General features: G+C 42.9%; 1 protein-coding gene across 1 annotated transcript in view; it reads left to right on the top strand.

Moving 5' to 3' along the window:
• fto (FTO alpha-ketoglutarate dependent dioxygenase) overlaps positions 1–18,326 on the top strand; it is a 117,471-nt gene extending 99,145 nt beyond the window's left edge. The window contains exons 9-10 of the mRNA XM_088938804.1: positions 16,314–16,459; positions 17,214–18,326. Of these exons, the coding sequence (XP_088794930.1) occupies positions 16,314–16,452 (139 nt within the window). The 3' untranslated portion in view covers positions 16,453–16,459; positions 17,214–18,326. The remainder of the gene's footprint in view (positions 1–16,313; positions 16,460–17,213) is intronic.
• Positions 18,327–18,893: the final 567 nt, after the last annotated feature.

Below are 18,893 nucleotides of genomic sequence, written 5' to 3'. Positions count from 1 at the left end.
ACACAAAAACTTTCTATGTTCTATGTTCTATGATCATGTTAATTGGTGCTCAGTCTCTGAGATGTTTGGGTGTGCAGAGAGTGTGTTGTTTGTATCAATGTCCTCCGCCAGTCACCTGAGCCCCCTGACATTTCTGGGTGATACTGGCCTTTGTTCAGTAAGTTTTTCTTCATGAAAAGAAAACGCTTGAGGAATTTGCACTGTTCTTTTTGAAGTGCGGTAATGCCAGTGTAAATGACAATCCCCGTTTAGATTATTCTAGCTGGAAATGAGCAAAACAATCAACTCTGGACCAGTTCTGTGACTGGAGGGTCTTTCCCCGCTGGCTGCCTTAAGGTGATGAAAGCCGATTGCTAACTTCTGATTGGTTCCTGATTTTATATGGAATTCAATGTATGCAAGATTTTTATTTCATGTGCAGAATAACAGGTTGTAGATTCATATTGCTTGTTCAGGCAGATTCTTTTCTCAAAATCTACATTTTATCACATAGGATCTTGTGTCAATAAGCTCTCTTCACAACTTCTGTTGAGTAGTGAGGCTGTTTGAAGCAGCTTGCTTGATGTTCTTTAATGTTTCGTTTCTATACAGAGCTTTAATTATTTATGGCTATTTATCTTTCTTTTTAATTACATTCCTTTCGGCAGTCAGTTTAATTTGCCGTGATGCACCAGAGGGAAAGCATTGTGAATTACAAAGTTTACCAGGTTTGGATCTTAAAGAAGTACGGGGACAAAGTGCCAGTAAAGGCAGAAAGTAATTGAAGTTAACCTCAGAAGTGGAGAAAGTAGAGATGATAGGGTCAGGTCAGTTATTTCAGGGGTGACCAACCGGAGAGCCTGGAATCCATTAGGTCTCACAGGCCACCCTGAAATCATCAGTACGTAAGGACTGGCAGCATGTGAGTTTTGATCAGTTTCATTAGTTAATTGGTTCAATTAAGTCAGGAATGCCCAGCTCTTGTCCTTAAGAGCTCCAACGTATTTACATGGTTTTTCTATTTCACATAATGCCAGAACTATGTCATTAGACAAAAGCTCTGTTTACGTGGTTGAAATAAAGTTGTTCCATGTCTTTAGATGTTCATGAGTTAAGCATGATCCATAAAGCTGGCTGGATTGTAGCTTTCCGGGGAAAGGATTGGCCACCCCTTGTTACGTTTGAAGCATTTCTTTGTTCTTGAGTAGTTTCTGAGCTCTCCTGATGGGGTCCAGTAAATGTGATGTGATTGGCCTGCCAGTGTCTTTGAAGATCGTCCTGCCTGTCCAGGCTGGTTAGTGGCTGCGTCTCTTCCTGAGGCCTGTCGCTTCAAGATGGGGCAGGATCCGATCCTGGGCTTCGCTGTGGAGTCTCGCTCCTGCGCCCTGCTCAGCAGGATTAGTTCCCCTTTAAGAGAAAATTGAAGTGACATTTTACTATTTGCATCCAAAACGTTTTTCAATTTCCCCAGACACCGCTAGCATTTTATTACAATTGTCAAAAAGAGTAACAATTCTATTGTGCCATGATTATTAAGTTTTACCCACAGATCACCAGAGCAATTAAAATCTGTAAATAAGGCTACCCTTGTTGTCAGACAAACAATGGGGTCCCGGAGGAAAGGTTTATTTGAAGAGAGCGTTTCTGTAAATACTCTCTCCTCTTTCAAACGGCTGCATTAATTAGAATATACAGAAGTGTTTTGCCACTTTAGCGACATCAGGCAGCTTAATGAAATCACAATGACATGTGTTTTTAACACAAGATGAAGTTGTTTACTTTTGTATTACGTTTAGCGTTATGATGAACTACTTTGTTTCACAACTAAGGCAAAGATAATGTAATTGTGGGAGCGACATGTGTTTTCGAGACAACGGGAGCAGGCCTGTACAATACGCAGAAACAGCAGAGAAACACTGCAGATGTGCTGCAGCACTTGAGGTGTGGGAGTTTTTCCTCTTCTGACTGCGCGGTCTCGGGCAGGGCTGCGGAGGAGGCCGAGAGAGAAATGGCGCAGACTGTGAGTGCCGCTGTGTTCCACACTCTCTGCCCCCCTCTCCTGATATCCCTCGGGGACTCCAGCCTCCACTCGGCGGAGTCCACTTTGGAGTGGGGAAGGACGTGAAGACGTGAAGGCAGGCGGGCCTGTCTCTAGCGAGTCTGTCCGCGACCCTGCGGTGTGTCAGAGCACTCTCAAAGTGGCTGATCCCAACCCGGGCCACTTTCACTAGGCCCGGTCTAGGCCCTGCTCACATATTCGAACAATGCCCACCAGCTAGCTTCTTTTCCATGGCCTCAACCAGGCCTGAAACAAAACCCAGCCATGTCATGGACATGTTCAACGTACGTTATACCATAAACTTGTTTATCTAGACTGCCTCATCCTCTTGTATTAACCCAAATAATGTTCCGACTAATTAAAGGGTCTCCCAGACAGCACACTGGAGGAACATCACTTTTTAGCGTCTTGGTTACGCTGTGATGCAGTACAAGACCCGGCCCTGCCCTTACAGGTCGAAATGGATCTCTTTAAGTCGTGATAGGTACAGGTGGAAAGCCTGGTGTGTTTTTTCAGGGTAGAGCTGTGTCGTTCACTTCGCGCCTACGGAGAGAAAGACGACGCAGAGGCCCCAGTGGGAGTTAAGGAGCTGTGCTGCAGTGCTGCGACTCAGAGCTGGCTCTGGGAGCTAAGCTGAGGGCTATATGCCTTGTGAAAATCCTGTTTACAGTTATGAGAAGAAAGCCTGAAGCACCTTATTAGCATAATTTTGCTAACAGTCCTTTGCAGAACATTTTTTTTTAAACCCCAGAGTATATTCTGCAAGTTGAAGAGAAATCGGCCCTCACTCGTTCCTCCAAAGACTCACAAGAAAACGAACTACACATACGAAGGGCTTCTCACCTAGAGTTTTACAATTCTGAAACTGAGTTTGAATCGAATCATAGGTTTTACTTGCAGAATATCTCCTTTCATGGGGAGAAAATATTAATAAAAAGATTCATTTTCACTATGTCTCCATGAGTTTTGAGAGTTGCTGATTTAAGAAACTAAAACAAAACCTTGTGCTGGGCAGCATGCTGGAATGTGAGTGCATGTCTTTAAGTAATGTTGTATGAGATGTGTAACATATTGTAAGTTTTCAAAGGCAAATCAGTGTGAAGTTGTACATCCCTTATAAAGCTCTTCTGCAGTTAGTCTCGAGCTCTTGCTCTCGCTGCAGGTTGTCTCTTTATTTTTGTGCTTTTGCCTGTCTGTGCTTTTACACAGTCCCAGCAGTCCCAAAAGTCAGAACACGACCTTCTGTAAAATCTCTTGTATTTCTCTTTTCCTTTTTTCTCTCTGTCTAAGATTATTAACTCTGATTTGAGCAGACGGGGTGGGGGGGGGGTGGGTTGTGCTGGGATCTAGGAAAAAAAAAAGGCAGGTTGCTTTTTAGAGCATTAAATCCTGTGAGTTGAAATTTGTTGGCGTGTCTTTCAGGACTGTCAGGTAAATGTCAGGGAACATGAAAGTTCCTCCAGCAGGTACCTGCAGCCTTTCGCGAGTGAGGGAGCGCGCTACACGGACAAGCCATTTGTATCCCACAGAGTCTGCCTCCGCGCAGCGCAGGGCTGAGATTTACACGGGTTTGAACTACTGCGGCTCACGGGCCGGCTGCAGTGACCTGGCCCGTGGTCTCCCGTGCCTGGCGTGGAGGACAAGGCTGTTACAGCGCGAGAGAGAGAGAGAGAGGGAGCTGCAGACGTCTCCCTGTTCTCCCATGGGCCTCGGTATGTCATGATGGCCGTGTTTCATGGCAGGAGTGGGGAGCGTCGGGGAGGCAGGTGGATAAGCAGTTAGGTGGAAACGGCGAGTGGGGGGGGGGGGTCCCGCGGAGGAGGCAGTGGGCCGGAGGTAATCGGTCAGCAGAAAGCCCTGCGGCTCGTACTGGCCTCGCAGCTCGCTCACAGCGAACTCCAGCCCTTTCAGTCAATGCTATCGATCAGTTGATCTGATAAGTTGGCAGGTTCCCTGATGTGTTAAATTTTTCTCTTTTCACTTGGCTGTCAGTGTGGGAGCGGGGGGGGTCCCAGTGGTCGGGCAGCCCAGAATGCCATCGTGGAACAGCGGATCCTTTTAGCTGTGGCCGCACCCGCACTGCAGGCCAGCCGGCCGGCACCTTGCTGTCTGCCAGGGAGCGGAGTGTGGCGCTGTGGCCCAGCCACATGCAGTAATGCTCTAAAACGTGCTTGACAGCTGCTGGGATGTTTTTCGGGGTTTGCCTTGTGTTTACGGCCAGGTGCTCCTGGAAACCGCTGTTACAGTGCGGCCTAGCTCTGTGGGTGCAGCCTGCCAGACTGTTTCTCAGGCATCCTAAAAGCAGGGGAGGTGTGAAAGATGGGGATTGCGAAGGAGCCTGCCAGCATCGCAAAAATCAGCATCAAGGCTCTTTTGTTGTTCAGGTTTGTGAAGGACATGCTTGTGCGAAGCGTGTCATCTAGAAGTTGGTCTGCCACTTAATTGCTTCATCGTCATCTAGTTGAAAATCTGCCGTTTTCTAAAAGAGCAGTGTGCTTGTTTACTTTTCCTATTTTTAGACCCTTTTGCAATTTTGTTTTATTGCCATTTCCTTGCTTCTCTAAACCAAACTGTCATTAGAGCACATTAAAATCCCAGAGACACTATGCTTAGCTTTTGTATCTGTTCTTTTGGAACAAATACAGTTGTGGAGAAGGTCCTGTTGGGTAAAGGGACAGACAAAGGTTGCTAAAATGATAGTATTTAAAAAATAAACCTTCCATCATGATCATTTACAGTGGTAGTTATACAGAGGTGGAAAGCACAACTCAATATCTGGAGACACTGCAGGCAGTTAGTGAGGAATGTACCTCTAATCATGACAGATTGATGAACTGAACATTTTAAAACCACTGAGACATATTAAAATTAATGACTGCCACTGCCTTTAACTTTCAGGTGTCATAGCTGGGAGATAAGCGCTTAGCACTGAGCTGTTTTGCTTGTTCAGTAACATTTGAGTGTTGTCTGCTGGCAGGAAGGTAGAAACACTGCAACTTCTCATTCAAAGAGGGAGAAATGTAGTAACCTGTGCTGGTTTTAATTTTTGAATTTTCTTGGATGGCTACCAACTCATTTCATAACGTTTGAACCAGAGAGTCTGAAAACAGTGCATGTGTTCAGGTCTGTTGAAAGGAAAAGAGCATGTGATAGCCAGAGGTGAGAATTAAACCGTGGTGATAAAATGCAGAGATCGGCAACAGGAGATTTCTTGTGGCTCAGAAGCCTTTATCATTACCATTATGTAGATTTCAAAGGATTTGCTTTTGTGCAGGGAAACAAAAGTTATTAAGTTAAGCTTCAAGACAGCAGTTAAAGGTTTGAGAGAGCACTGGTGTTCAGTAGATGAGAAACAAGTTGTCTATGAGGAGAGCTGTAGTAGGTACAGTAACTGGGAACAGGGCTTCTTGAACACTGCTTGTGCCTCCATAATCCCTGTGACAAACTCTTACCTGCAACACAAATAAACGCAGCCTAATTGCGGTGCGGACAGGACAAATCTTTTTTTAATCCCTCCTGTCGTCTTGCCTAACTCAAGCCCATTTATATTAACCTTTGCTGACAGAGTCATATGACGGACATCATTTCGTGTAATTTACCAGCGGTAAAATCCAACCTTTCGTCATCAAATATTCATAAAGGCAAGATTCGCAATGATTTTCTGTCTCTTTCCATATTTACAGCTTGTTGTCTCTGTTACTCTTCACTTTGCCGCAGACAATTTAAGTCAAATGGAATTAGGGTTAAATATATTTTTGCCTCTGTGGTTACAGGAGGCCGAAATGGACAGTGACATGTTGACATTGTTGTGCTCACACTGAGCACGTTAGGGTCCCTCTGTGGGCCGGTAGTGGTAGCTCCCACCCCCTGCTCCTGCCCATCGTCGGCCTCGCAGCCTGAGCGTGGCAAGGAGGTGACTGGAGCCTTCATGCACACTGCCTGCTGGCTATAGCAGTGTCTTTGAGGAAGGAGGCTCAGGTAATACGATAGAAGAGGAACTGGTACAGAACAGACTCCCGGAACAGGAACTTTGACAGCACGTAAGCGAGAGTCCAGTTTCGGCGAGCCTTGATTCTTTCAGCGAGGTGCAGAGCTAGGATGATCGGGAGAAATGAACTGTGATCACACACTCTTTTCCCTGTCCTGCGGGAGTGAGCTTAAGTACCAGCATCTCCACCAGTGAGGTATTGAGTATCGTACTCTGCAGCAAACTTCGAATCGGCAGTTGCAAAATCTGGGAGAAAAAGACAGGATAGAAAACGAAGATGCGACAAAGATCCTATCGATGTTCGACTGCCGGCGTTTAGACAAGGAGTCTCTCACCCTTATTATAGTTTGTGAACCTTTCCTTTGCTCATGTAAAGAAATAAGGGATAAAGATATGTCTTTGTCTATTGCCCCAGTTTGATATAACTGCCTGTTCTAATGCAGAATTAAATTACATCATGAATGTGAAATTAAGGCGTATTTTCTGTGTACAGAACGTGGAAAGCAGTCGAGCAGACCCCAGGGCATGCATTTGATGATCACAAATACATTTGCCCTCGTCTCTTTAAGAATTCCGTTACATGAGCAAGGAGCCTTTTTTTAACACAACCAGATCACATCCTTCCTCCCTGGCACTGTTGGTTGTAATTTGAATAATATCATGTTCCTGGAATATTTAGAAGTAAACCCAGTTCTGTTATCATTTAGATATTTGACATGCTAGCTCCTGTAAGCAGAAATGCCTCAAGTAGTAGACTCATTCCAGTTATAAAGCACAGTAACAAAGCAATGCGAAGGCAACTTTGTAGGTCTTAGTTCTTGTGTTGTATTTATATCCAGAATAAATGAATAAATAAGACCCACGTGGACATGGCTTCATCAGTGGTGTTGCCAGGTAATTACACTCAATTAGACGTAAGAATACAAGTTGCTGTACACCTTTGTCCATGTCAGCATTTGCTCTGTTTGAATCATGTGCTTAAATAAGGTTATTAATGACTTTTGAAGGAGAAAGCTAGGATAGGTTCAATTGTTTCTGGAATGCCCTTCTTCCCTTCTCCAGCGCAGTTCTGTCCTGCCCAAGTTTTCCCACATCTCAGAAATCCCATTGCAGCACGTAGCTCGAGAACTCTAAAGGCATCTTAAATTCTGCCAAAGGAACTGGTGTTTCTTTCTTTCCTGGAACAACCTTTTACAAGCACGTGGCAGTGTGGTGCCCCTGTGAGTTGCATGCAGCAGTCCTGTCTTGAACTGATGCTGCAGCAATGTAAGTGTTTTAAGATAAAAAATAAAATGGTGTAGCTCTGTAAGGCCAGGGGGGGTGAAGTCAGAGCTGAGTGGCATGGCCAGTAAGCTTGTGGTGGGCTAGATGTTTGGCCTGTGCCCGTGCTGTCTGCACAGCTCTTCTGGGACTTATTCTTCCACAGATGCCTCTCTTCCAGGTGGGATCCTGCACAGAGCAAGTCACTCCACCTCAGGGACTGTTCAGCAACTTCAAACAAATTGCTGAATGTTTTCAGAGTTTAAATACCAGTTAATTACAGTAGCTGCTTAATAGTTTAAAATCCACGTTCACACCGAGGGAGCATCAGGTATCATGAAGTTCAAACGGTCTCTGTGCTAGGAGGTTAATTATACTTGGCAGGCACATGCTTTCATGCATATAGGCACAGTTCCTTGTTCACTCTAGTTATGTTATTAGTTGGAGAAGAGTTGAAAGCACTGTTTCTCATGTCAAACAAATAAAGGTAAGATGTTTCCAATCTGGGTGCTCCCTGTTGCTCCACGTTATGTTACAAGAATCTTGCCATTCATGCTTCCTGTCTTATAAAATGTATACTGGATATTCGTTTGGAATATTATCCACAAGAACCCTTAACAAATGTTTTAGAGGTTTAATTTTTTTATCTGTTTGTAAAAAAGTTTTTTTAATCATCAGATACTTCTTAAAGCCAAAGATCTGTCCCTAAGTTTGTTGTGTTAAGCACATAAGAAAGGTTAATGATAAAAAGAGACAGTGTGGCCCATCTTACCCCATTTGTAGCCAGAAACTAAGTAGTAGCCAGCTGTTTCCTGAAAGAACCAAGGGTATCTTCAACAAGATAGCTGGGCAGCTTGTTCCAGACTCCCACAACCCTGTGTGTAAGGAAATGCCTCCTCTTCTCTCTTGTAACTGCATTTCCCTTTAGTTACCCTTAGTCTAAATCTTGTGCGTGTGGCATAATGTGCTCTCTTGTAATGTGCCAAAAAACAAAAAGAATAATTTAAAAAGAGCTCATTTTCTTTCCTCAGGTTTAAAGAAGCTTTTTGGTCTCTGAGTCACAATGAGTTCATGCCCACTCACAAATTATATCATCACTTTTAAATTACCCATCATTAACTTTATTACATATTTCAGTGCGTCTGGATTTTTATTGTACAGTGTGGTTTCTTCTTATTGTCTACGGGTTTTTCCCGTCGCTCTATTTCTGTACTTTAATTGGGAAAAATGGTTGTTTTATCTTTTTTTTTTAAACCAAAGATTATTAAGATCTGCTTTCATGGACTATGTTATATTAACCAGCACTGCTTTACCCTGAAGTCATTCTCTGTAAATAAAAATTGCTCAAGCCATATCTAACAATGAAGTGCCCCCACACAGGTTTAAAAATAATTTAAGGTTTTCCAGACAGTGTTTACAGTAGGAACCTGGTGGTGCCAAAGCCAGCTCTGCACTGCAGTTAAAAAGCACTGTGGTTTGATTGAGCAGGAGAGATTGCAGGAGCAGCTGAGAATTTGGCTAACGCAGTCACTCAGCAGGGAAGGTGCTCAAGCAATCTGGTATGTGAGAGAAAATGCAAACTGTTAATAGATTCTGCAGTACACATTGGACAGTCTAATGCTTAAATTATAGCACTAGCAGCTATCTTTCTTTAATCCATTTAGAATCGCTAGTTATTTTTGCTGTTCTCCCCAGATTGGGGAATGGCCAATTTTGTGTTCCCACATATGAACCCTGTCACTGCACACGGGGGAGAACCAGACTCCTTTGCCCCGCCCACATTTGGGCCAGTCGTCTTTCCACTTGCAGACAGCACAGCCTGGAGAGCTGAGAAAGCTTTTTGCCAGTAGGGCCACTTCAGAGACCTTGAAATTCAGGAGTGTGGTGCAGGACCCCAGCACCGCTGCAGCTTCAGGGGGAATTTAAAGAGACAAAGTCCATTGAAATGAATGTTCCTTGTTCCTCTCCTTTTCGGTCAAGGGGTGAATCCAGCCATGGTGCATTGTGCGCTCCTGTTATGAGTTGTGTGTAAAAGTAAAGCTGACCTGTGCTGTTGCTCCCCATCCCTAAAGGCCTTTAGCAAGTGACATTATGAATGGGCTGTTCTTTCCCGTCCGCAACTTCACAGTCACCTCTCCTGATATTGACAAGTTTAAAAATGCAGGTCTTGAAATGGCATAAAAAAGCTGTGGCTTCACAGCTAAAGACGGAACCGAAAGCAAGAGTGGCATCTTTCTAGCAAATGTTACTTTCTCCATTGAAGATCATTATAGAGCTAAGAATCCAAGATGCCAATACACTTTAAAGATTTGTAAACATATTGAGTTTGGGAATGCATCACTGGAGAGCAATGCAGTGAGAAGTGCAAGTGTCATTAACCTTTCAATTATTGTCAATACATAATGTCTTTGTCTCAGATGGATGGCATGGGGCTGCAGTGGTCAGAGTTGTAGCCTGGGGGTGTGGAAAAATAGCCCCGCCGTGAGTGTGTGGGTTTGTGTCTGTGTGTGCCCCGCGATGGACTGGTGTCCTGTCCAGGGTGTGTCCTGCCTTGCACCCATTGCTTGCTGGGATAGGCTCTGGCATCCCTGCTACATTGTATTGGATAAAGCAGTTAGAAAATGATTGGATGGATGGATGACTCGGACAAAGACATTCTGACCTCTCCTCCCATACAGTAGAGTGTTTAGAGTGTAGGTCCAGATAGATGCCTTTTGATGACCCGTAGTTCTCTTGTTTTTATCCTCCTGTGGTCTAGATTAGGAATCCGATAGCTAAGACCACAGAGCGTCTGTTTTGAGGGGTTTTCTCCATAGTGATGGAGAAGTCAATCTTAAAATCATTTCTAAGATTCTGTCTGATTTTTTAACCTCTGAAGTTTCTTTCCACAGCCTGCTATCCGAGGTTTTGAGCTGTCCTAGACAGCTGGGTTCAAAGCAGAAAACTGTAACTTCTTCCTTCTGCTCATGCAGGACTGAAACCTGGATCCCAGCTGTCATAAAGGAGCTTCTAAGAAAGCAGTTGTTTTTCCTTGTCACATTCTGCCCTTCTCCTTGTGAACACCTTCAGAAGTGAACTGGACAACATAGACAGACCCCAGTCGTGCACTGTGCTACATGATCTGGGTGGATCGAGATGTGGTTTATTTCACTCCTGCTTGACTCTGTGCAGTATAAAAAGATCACATTTCTTTTGCAAATATTTAGCGGGTGACCTAGTTTAATTTGAAGTTCCATTGTTTGATATGATACTTTATGTGGGAGCTTTACAAGTTTTACAAGTGCTTTCCTTTTCTTCTCAGTTGAAATTTGCCGGGCTGGGCCAAGAAAAAAGCATGTTCCCTTTTTATTAAATAAAAGAGAGATTCTTCACCATGGCAGAAATCACAAAAATTTAACTGAAACATGTTTGTTTTTATTGTTATTCTAAAGGAACAATAACTTCATTTTTTACTCAACTGTAAAACAGGTTAACTTATACCTTTCTGAAACAGTATACCTTTTGTGCAGCAGTTCTGTGCTGGTGTCCCACAGCTTAGCATGATAAAGCTTTTGGAATTTAACAGCATCGCCTGCAGCTAGAAGTATAGCTTGTAACTAGGCAATTCAAGGCAAGATACATATAATTATCCCACCCTATTTGACCCTATATTGTTACCTGCAGACAGGTGGGAATTGTGCGAGTTTCAGTTGACCTTATCATGTGACTGGGGTCAGAAGTCACCTGGTAGTAGCTGTATAGCTGTCATGGCAGCCCATTCATCACAAATGTTATTGCTAAGAGTAGATTATGCCCAGAAGGTAGAAATGGGGATTGTTTTACAAAAAACATTCACAGAGCTGCAAATTTTCACAGCAACAGTGTGCTGTTTCGTTTGAAAAGGAATTATTGCCCCCAGTTTTGCAATAACCCTCTTCCTGATAGCCCGGAGATTTATGACTGAACTGCTCAGCTGTGAAGTTATCAAACATCACCGCAATTTTGAGCTTTTAACTCTCTTCCTCTTCATTATGCATCCTTCTTATTGGTGCTGTCACATCATCATCTTCATCTTGGACTAGAAAGTTCACAGTGTGGTTTCAATGGCCAGAAAGAGGCGTAGTTACAAAAAAAATTCCACACAAGTACTACTAGTCAGTTTTTTCAAATAAAGCACCACGTTGGCCAAAATATTTATTTTTAATTTTTCTTTGACTTTCATTGTAACCCCAGTAAAGTTTTTTTTTTTAAATGTTGTGTCTGTTCCTGCCACATCCTCAGGTTTTCCACAGCCCTTCTGGTCACCCTGTGCTCTGCCACTGCTTTCTAATCTAATTGTAATCTGATTCTGAAGCTGGAGCTTGTGGGCACAATTCATCTACTGCCTGTGACAGATGGACAAATGGTCATGAGAATAAAAAATGGTATCTGTTTTCTTTTTCTTTCCTTTTTTTTTTTACTGTGTACTTGCCTCAAAACATTGTTTCTGGTCATAAATCTTTCAGGTTGACTGTATCCACATACCGCACAAGTGCCTGAAGACAAAAGTGGGCAGAGCAAGGTGTTGTGTAATTTGTTATGTTGTTAAATGCCTAATATATGTCCACCTGGTTTCAGAATGCTGTTGCTGCAGTTTTGTGTGCCTGCTTTCGTGTCTAGACTGTAATTGTTTTTATCGTTTCGATTGCAGAGACCATTTGGAAGGGACTTTTTTTTTAACATCCTAACTCCGTGTCATCTGCACCGTCTGCAAGTGGTTGGGGGCTCTAGACAGCCACACATTGCGCCCTTAATTTGCGGTCTAGCTCCTTCTGACAGTCCAGCTTGTGTTGATGTGGTGTGTCTAAAGCAGCAGTGTTACGCTGACCAGCATACATGTGGCGCCTTTCACATGTGCTACAGCCCGCATTTCCACCGTTTTATTACAATCAGTCTTAGTAGCTTTTAATGCAAATGATGCCATTTGTTTCATGTGGTTTAATGAGCTACACAGATTGTAACTGCAAAGACCTCACAGCGTTTTAATAGGGCTAAGGAGTGCGCACTATTTAAGGTAGCTCATTGTTCTCCAGCATTTTGCAGGGGCCGGAAAAAAAAAATCAGAAATAGATTAAAGTTGAAAACTATTCATGTCTCTCAGGGCTGTTAATTAGATGAAAGGATTTATCAGATGTTATTTTTATTAGAAGCATTAAAATAAAAGCAACATATGTCACACACTTGATCCCTTTGCACAGTCTGCTCAATTGTCAGCACAATCTGGAGACAATAGGACGGTTGATGTGGGAAACTTGAAAATACTGTGCACCAACACCCACACACACACAGGGCATGTGACCTGCTCTCCCAGAGTCAACCTGTTTGAAGTTAATCCTCATTATGAAGTTATTAATCTTAATGACGAGATCTGAAAGAAAGCTATAAAAGAGCCTTAGCCAAAGTTTTAGTCTTTATTACTTTTGCCGATATGGATTTGTTCTTGCAGATATGCTCCAGTTATACTGTACATGTGTTATTGGTAGTTTTCAGTGACCTCGGCACTTCCAGGCACGAATACAGAAAAGGGTAGTGACTGGCAAAATGCTTTACGTTCTCGGTAACTCCGCACTCTGTGTGGCGTGTTTCCATCTGTTCGTTGGTGGTACTTTGCAAAGACATAAGGCTACAAAAGAGAAGAAGCTGTTCAGCCTGTCCAGCTCAAATTGTTCGGTGTTGCATGACGGAGTAAATCTGGTTTTGTCGTTTTGTGAATCAAGGCATGCTTAGAACCTCAGCTTTGCAGTTTTTGGAGTTGGTGCGACCTACATCACTGGATGCATTCCTTGTTTTTACTTGACTAGTTTGTTAACGTGCTCTGAATGCAGTTCCTGTCGCCAGGTGTTGTAGCAAAACATGATACCTGCGGGTTTGCCTGCAAAGAGGAATCCAGTGCCCTGTGATGGCTTTTCGTCACATTACTGAAGTACATTCGCCAGACCTCTGATTAGTTTAAAAGGTGTCTCTGTCTGTGTACCCCGTCTATAATATCCGCAACTTAACAGTATATGTTTCCCGTCATTCTGCATTTCACCTGTTACAAATGGCTTTCTGTGGCATTAAACGCATTAAGGGTTGTCTGGATACTGTTTACGAAGGGTTTTATGGAGATTCAGCACTATTCAGAGTAATTACAAGAGTCAGATGCATTGATGTTATCTATTAAAGTAGATTTCCATCCTGAAACAACCAAGATGCATTTAATGTACGACCCAGTGTGAGTGTACTGAAGCCAATTACACTCTAAATGAATGAAGGCTTCTGATAGTCATCTTTGACAATGCTTTCATTATGATGCTCTTGAAAAACAGAGCGAAGTAGAGATTAATAATTTTATTTACTTACAACATTTTTTGAGTAGTTAGGCCAAGTAAGGGCTACATCCCCAGCAAAATCAATGACCAGCACATTACTGTAAAACGTATTGATTAGAAAAAAAGCCCAGTGAGCACAATGTTAGTCATTGACATGGTGGAATGATGCAATACTTAAAGGAATTTATCCCTTGACTTTTACATTAACCTTTTATTGACTGGTTGCATGTCCATAATTAACACTCACTTTAGCTAAAGTGGTTAATTTCAACATCATGACTAGTGCTCACTTTAAAGCCAGCTTGCTGCAGTTCAGGGTAAGTGTGTAGTCTGGCCTCAGTGGAATACAGACGATAGGATCATAGATACCTTTCACATTAGCATACCATTTTATGGGAGTCACTGTGCTATAGAGTTTCATTGAAAATTGAAATGAGTGATCGTATTGCCAATCTGAGCTGATCGCAAGCCAGACGTGATAGTTAACCTGTATTTGTTTGAGGTTAATCTGTTGGAATGGGAAAGACTCGCAAGTGTTGAAGGACGTGAATTTTATCTTTCGTTTAGATTTGTTTCATGGATTTTCTTTTGAACACCTTTCCTGTTGTGCGTTTTCCCTACCTCGTCTTCTTTATGAAGATCTAACAGTTTGCAATAATCCCTTTAGTTGATTTTGCACGTGCACTTAGAGTTTGCAGAACTTTAGGAACAGTGGCAATGCTTAATTAGTTTTGCTTGAAATGTTTCACAAGGATGTAACACTTTTATAGTGCACAGTAATGTAGAGAGTCTCTTGATTGTTTTTGCAGTCCAAGAATGCAACATCCAGCCTCCCCAGGCCTCCTGTTTAACGAGTGGTTTCCTACATGTGATATGTTTGCTATTCTGGACATGCTGTACGTTAAAGTTGTCATTTTTGTTTTTTTTGGGGGGGGGGTTGTGCATCTGTCATCCTTTCATTCACTGTACAGGCAGTTCAACAGCAGCACATTGATTTAGCATTAAAACTCCCAGGCTGGTTGATAAGGGACAGCTGATAGGCGCACACATCTCCTCTTGAAATGTGCTCTACTACTCTCACAGAAAAAAAAAGAAAGAGCTGTATTTGCAAATGCTGGTATTGTGTGTGGACATCAATTCCTAATTACGCTGATGCACCGTCTCATCTCGTGTGGCAAAATAACCATAGCCTGACCTTTCAGAAACGGTGTTATTGTGTTAATTTGCACACTTTATTACAGTTGAATATTTATGCTAAGCAGATTGTCCCAAGTAGCTTCTGTTCCTTTAATTCTTTCTCTAAATAAATAATGAGAACATTTAAACACATTACTCGTTTCGAAGCCCCAAGGTCGGCTAATCTTATTATTTATGAAGTGATGTGCTACATAATAGTACTTAGTGCATGTTAACAGATGCTATTATCAGGGCCTGATTTGAAGCACAGAAGATATATTGGAATGTTATATGTTAATACTGTCCTCCTGGTGTAATGTACTACAGATTGAGGGCAGATGATGCTGAAATGTAGCACTTAGCCGCAAAGCTGCCTGGGTATTAAGTGGCCTGAACGAAATGTAGAACCACAAATTGTAGCAACAGCTAGCTTGTCCCCTGGCCATTTGTACAGCCCACCCACTGACATAACCTAGTGCGGTTAAAAACCTCCGGGGGCTTGTGAGCTTTTGGGGGGGTTGCCATGAAGGCGAGAGTCGAGGAAGAAAAGTTTCTTTTTAATAATCTGCAGTCCTGGCGTCTGGAGCGCCTCCAGGTGTCCTTGCCACCCAGCGGGGAGCTCGCTGTCGCTTGCGTTCACAAGCTCGGGCCCCTCAGCCACCGGACCGCCGATTAATGACGACAGTGAGGATTCGGGCAGGAGGCCCAACTTCTGCAAGACGTCATGAAGGAGGAGCTGGGATTCCCTCTTGTGCTGGGTTATCCGGATTTTAATATCGGAATGTAGAAGAGCGACCGACGTTTTGATAGCGTGTTCGGTTTGAATACAACTCCGGGTATAGAAAAGGCACATTTGTTGCGTTTAGTTTGGAGCATAAAAAAAAAACCTTTTGGTAATAGAATTACAAATATGACTCATGTATTTTAATAAGGTATGAAAGGAGAAACACACTCCAAAGCCATCTGCCAACATTTAAATAATTGTTCTGTGAATCACATTGTGTTTCGTACTGTTTGCAAGTTGATTTATGTTGTTCCTGAACACAGTGTTGCACAAAGGAGATTTCTCAGTCTCTTCTGCTAAAGACAACATGGTTTCAGTTCCACTGGCTGGAGCTCTGGCAGCCAGTTCCAGCATGCTCTCCTCTCTGAAGGATTTAATTGACAGTTAGTGATGGTTATTGGGGGTAATAAATCAGGTGTGGGTTAAACAACTGAACTGTTGGTAAGGGAGATGAAGGGATTTGTGTTTAAACAGCACACACTCACAGCACTCCAACCCTCAGCGCAAGGCAATGTCCACTAACTCTCACAAAGTAGTGCTTCCTTTCAGACGCACCTCTGCCAAAGCATTGCTTCCGAAACTTGCGATGGAAATGATGTTATCATAAATAAAACGCGCGCTTGAGTCACAGCACAGCAGCCGTCTTAAAATAAGAAGCGTGCACGTAGCCATTTGCCAGCGACTCCTTAACTGCCAGGACATGTCGTCTAGGAATAATTTTGATTATCCTCCCTCCAGGTGCCACTCCAGACTTGCCCAGACTTTGCCACCTGATGAGGCCCCTATGTGCCGCCCCTACTGGCATGATGATGACTCGTCTATGCCCCTGCCCTTTGACCTAAAGGCTATAATAGATGCACTGGAGAGGGTCCATTAAAGAGGAGGTAAGAAATGAACACAAATGTAATGCAGTGACATTGACAACCTATCCTTAGCATGCTCTGTACATAGAAAATGAACCCCATCTGCTGTATATGCATTAATATGCAGTCTCCCCTTTACAATTACAGCTTGTTACTGTGTGTATAAAAAGAAAATGAATGTTAATATACTGGAGAATTATTAAAAAGTGGCCTTTGTGCCAAGTTGGTGTAATTATCAAGGCTTTGGTGTGCTAATTAGTGCACAAGTGTGTATTTTGGAGTGCTAGCTCATATGTTAGCAGTGTGCAGGCAGGCCTCAACCCCTTGCAGACTCAGAAGACTTGATATAAGAGCTGGTCCATTCTGGTGAGCCTGTCCTGTGTCTGTCTGGCACATTCAAGGAGATTGCCGAAGGAGAATGGAGACTGCCTTCTAAGTCTTCATGAGCGCACAGACCTCTGTGTATTTTTATAATCCTAGCCTTGATAAATAGTGTATGTCTGGTCAATAGTTCTTTCCCCTTGCTCATAAATATCATGTAATTATCAGACCCTGTTAGAGTTTGGACTCGGTACAAACACCCCTTTTCTTTATCATCTTTCTAGTCATAATGGATGTTCTTTCCGATGTGCATTTTCTGGCATTAAGTGCATGGGGAATGCAGGTCAGCTTCATTCTAAGCAGCAACATAAATTACTTGTTAAATATTAAGAAACTGTGATTGGTTTCAAATAGAGAAGTTCATGACTTTGAGTATATATTTTGTTTTCATCAGGCTTTGAAGAATGGCTGTGAAATGGTCTTCTGCAGCATGCATGTCAGCCTAAATGGATTACTGAAGACCAAGATCTGGTCGCCTGTCACCACTTGCCTTTAGACAGTATCCATCAATGTGGGGCCAACACCCACAGCACACTCTTTCTCCAACTTGAGCCAGATCTGGGGGCTCGGTGTGTGGATTAGGAACAAGCAGAAAAGAGGCTGGTCCTCCAGTCGCGACTTTGTCGCTCACGCATCATGTTTTTCTGACAAAATACGTATTCTGAACCGTGAGACAAAGTGCCCGCTGTATGGACTTGTTTAGGCATCAGTGCAATGCTTTGACATTCAGTAAATCTTTCCATAGTAACGGAAATCTGTGCAACTGCTGTTATCTGTACAATTGCCTTGCTAGTAGTCTGTGTAGTAACTGCAATCTGACAGACTCAACCATAATGTTTCTTATAGCTCCATAATTCTGAGGTGTTAGAGTGGTCAATGCTATAACACATTCGTTGTTTGATACCTTATGAAATTGCTGTTGATTAAGAGCTGACACGTGTCATTTATCTTTACCACAAGATTTTCTCTTTATTTTCTTGCTGCCTACTGTAGGGATAGACAACATGCCATTTTTCTGTGACTTGCTGTGCACCCATTACGCAGGACTGTGATCATGGAGTCGTGTTCTACCATTTCCGTATGAATGTTTGTGTCGGCAGTGCCCTGTTTCCACTGCTGTTGGTATCACCGGCTGCCATGTGTTTTGACAGTAATTAGCAAGAGGAGCCTCTGGTGCTCTTGAGGGATATTTGAGTCTGTTGAGGAAACGTGGACCCTCTTTTCTGTGTGTCACATTGATAAGAGTCCCCCTTATCGTCATCGCCTGCTGCGGCTCCAGTGCCGAACACATGGATTTTGTAATTACAGCTGTTTTGTGATTTTTAATTACTTTAAAACTGTGTTTAGCATTCTTTTTGCTCTTGTACTGTAGGGGATTTTAGTCATTTTTATGATTTTGATTAAATTCGATTTTTTTAGGAATGTGACAGGGGAAGGGGGTTAGCTTGATGTTTTTGTAGACGATTGCGCATAAGCTAGGAAATGCCTTGTTAATAAATTATTCTCCCATCATAACTCCTGGTTTATGTTTTATGCTTTTGGTAGTGTTTTAAAGGCCGTCTTTGGCCTTCATTGCTGAATTCTGTGTTTTTGTGTGGGCTTTGCTTTTGACTAAGCGGTCTGAGTGAAGTCTAAAGAGGTCTGCTCACATGGCAGATCCAGTAAATGTGGTGTAACTGTGTCCCTCTGGCTTGCCTGGTTAAGCTCTGAGGGTCACAAGACACAGGCTCTCCAAACAACTGCCGAGTGCTCTTGAGTTCATTTTGAAAAGAATCTTTTTAAGTAACCGGACGTTGTGTTTACAGGCCTTGTTGGAGTCGGATGCAAAGACAACATGGTCTCGAGTAGTTACACTGAACCGATCATTCCTTTCAGACCACGATTTGTTTGTGTACAGCAGACATTTTATTGTTTCGTACCGCTGAATCGTTCTGCGATTCTCTCACTTCTGAAATTCTGTTATTTTGCTTTTTCCCTGGTACCAGTTTGGAGGCAGATAAACATCTCCACCGTCCAGTTGCTGCAGTCATTTTATTTTTTCGTCGTGCGGAATGGGTTTGCGATTCTCTGACTT

Source organism: Atractosteus spatula, chromosome 21, assembly GCF_055471065.1.
Source record: "Atractosteus spatula isolate fAtrSpa1 chromosome 21, fAtrSpa1.hap1, whole genome shotgun sequence".
In the NCBI taxonomy this organism is placed as follows: domain Eukaryota; kingdom Metazoa; phylum Chordata; class Actinopteri; order Semionotiformes; family Lepisosteidae; genus Atractosteus; species Atractosteus spatula.
Note: the sequence above shows the minus strand (reverse complement) of the source record. Positions and strands in the feature narration are given on the sequence as shown.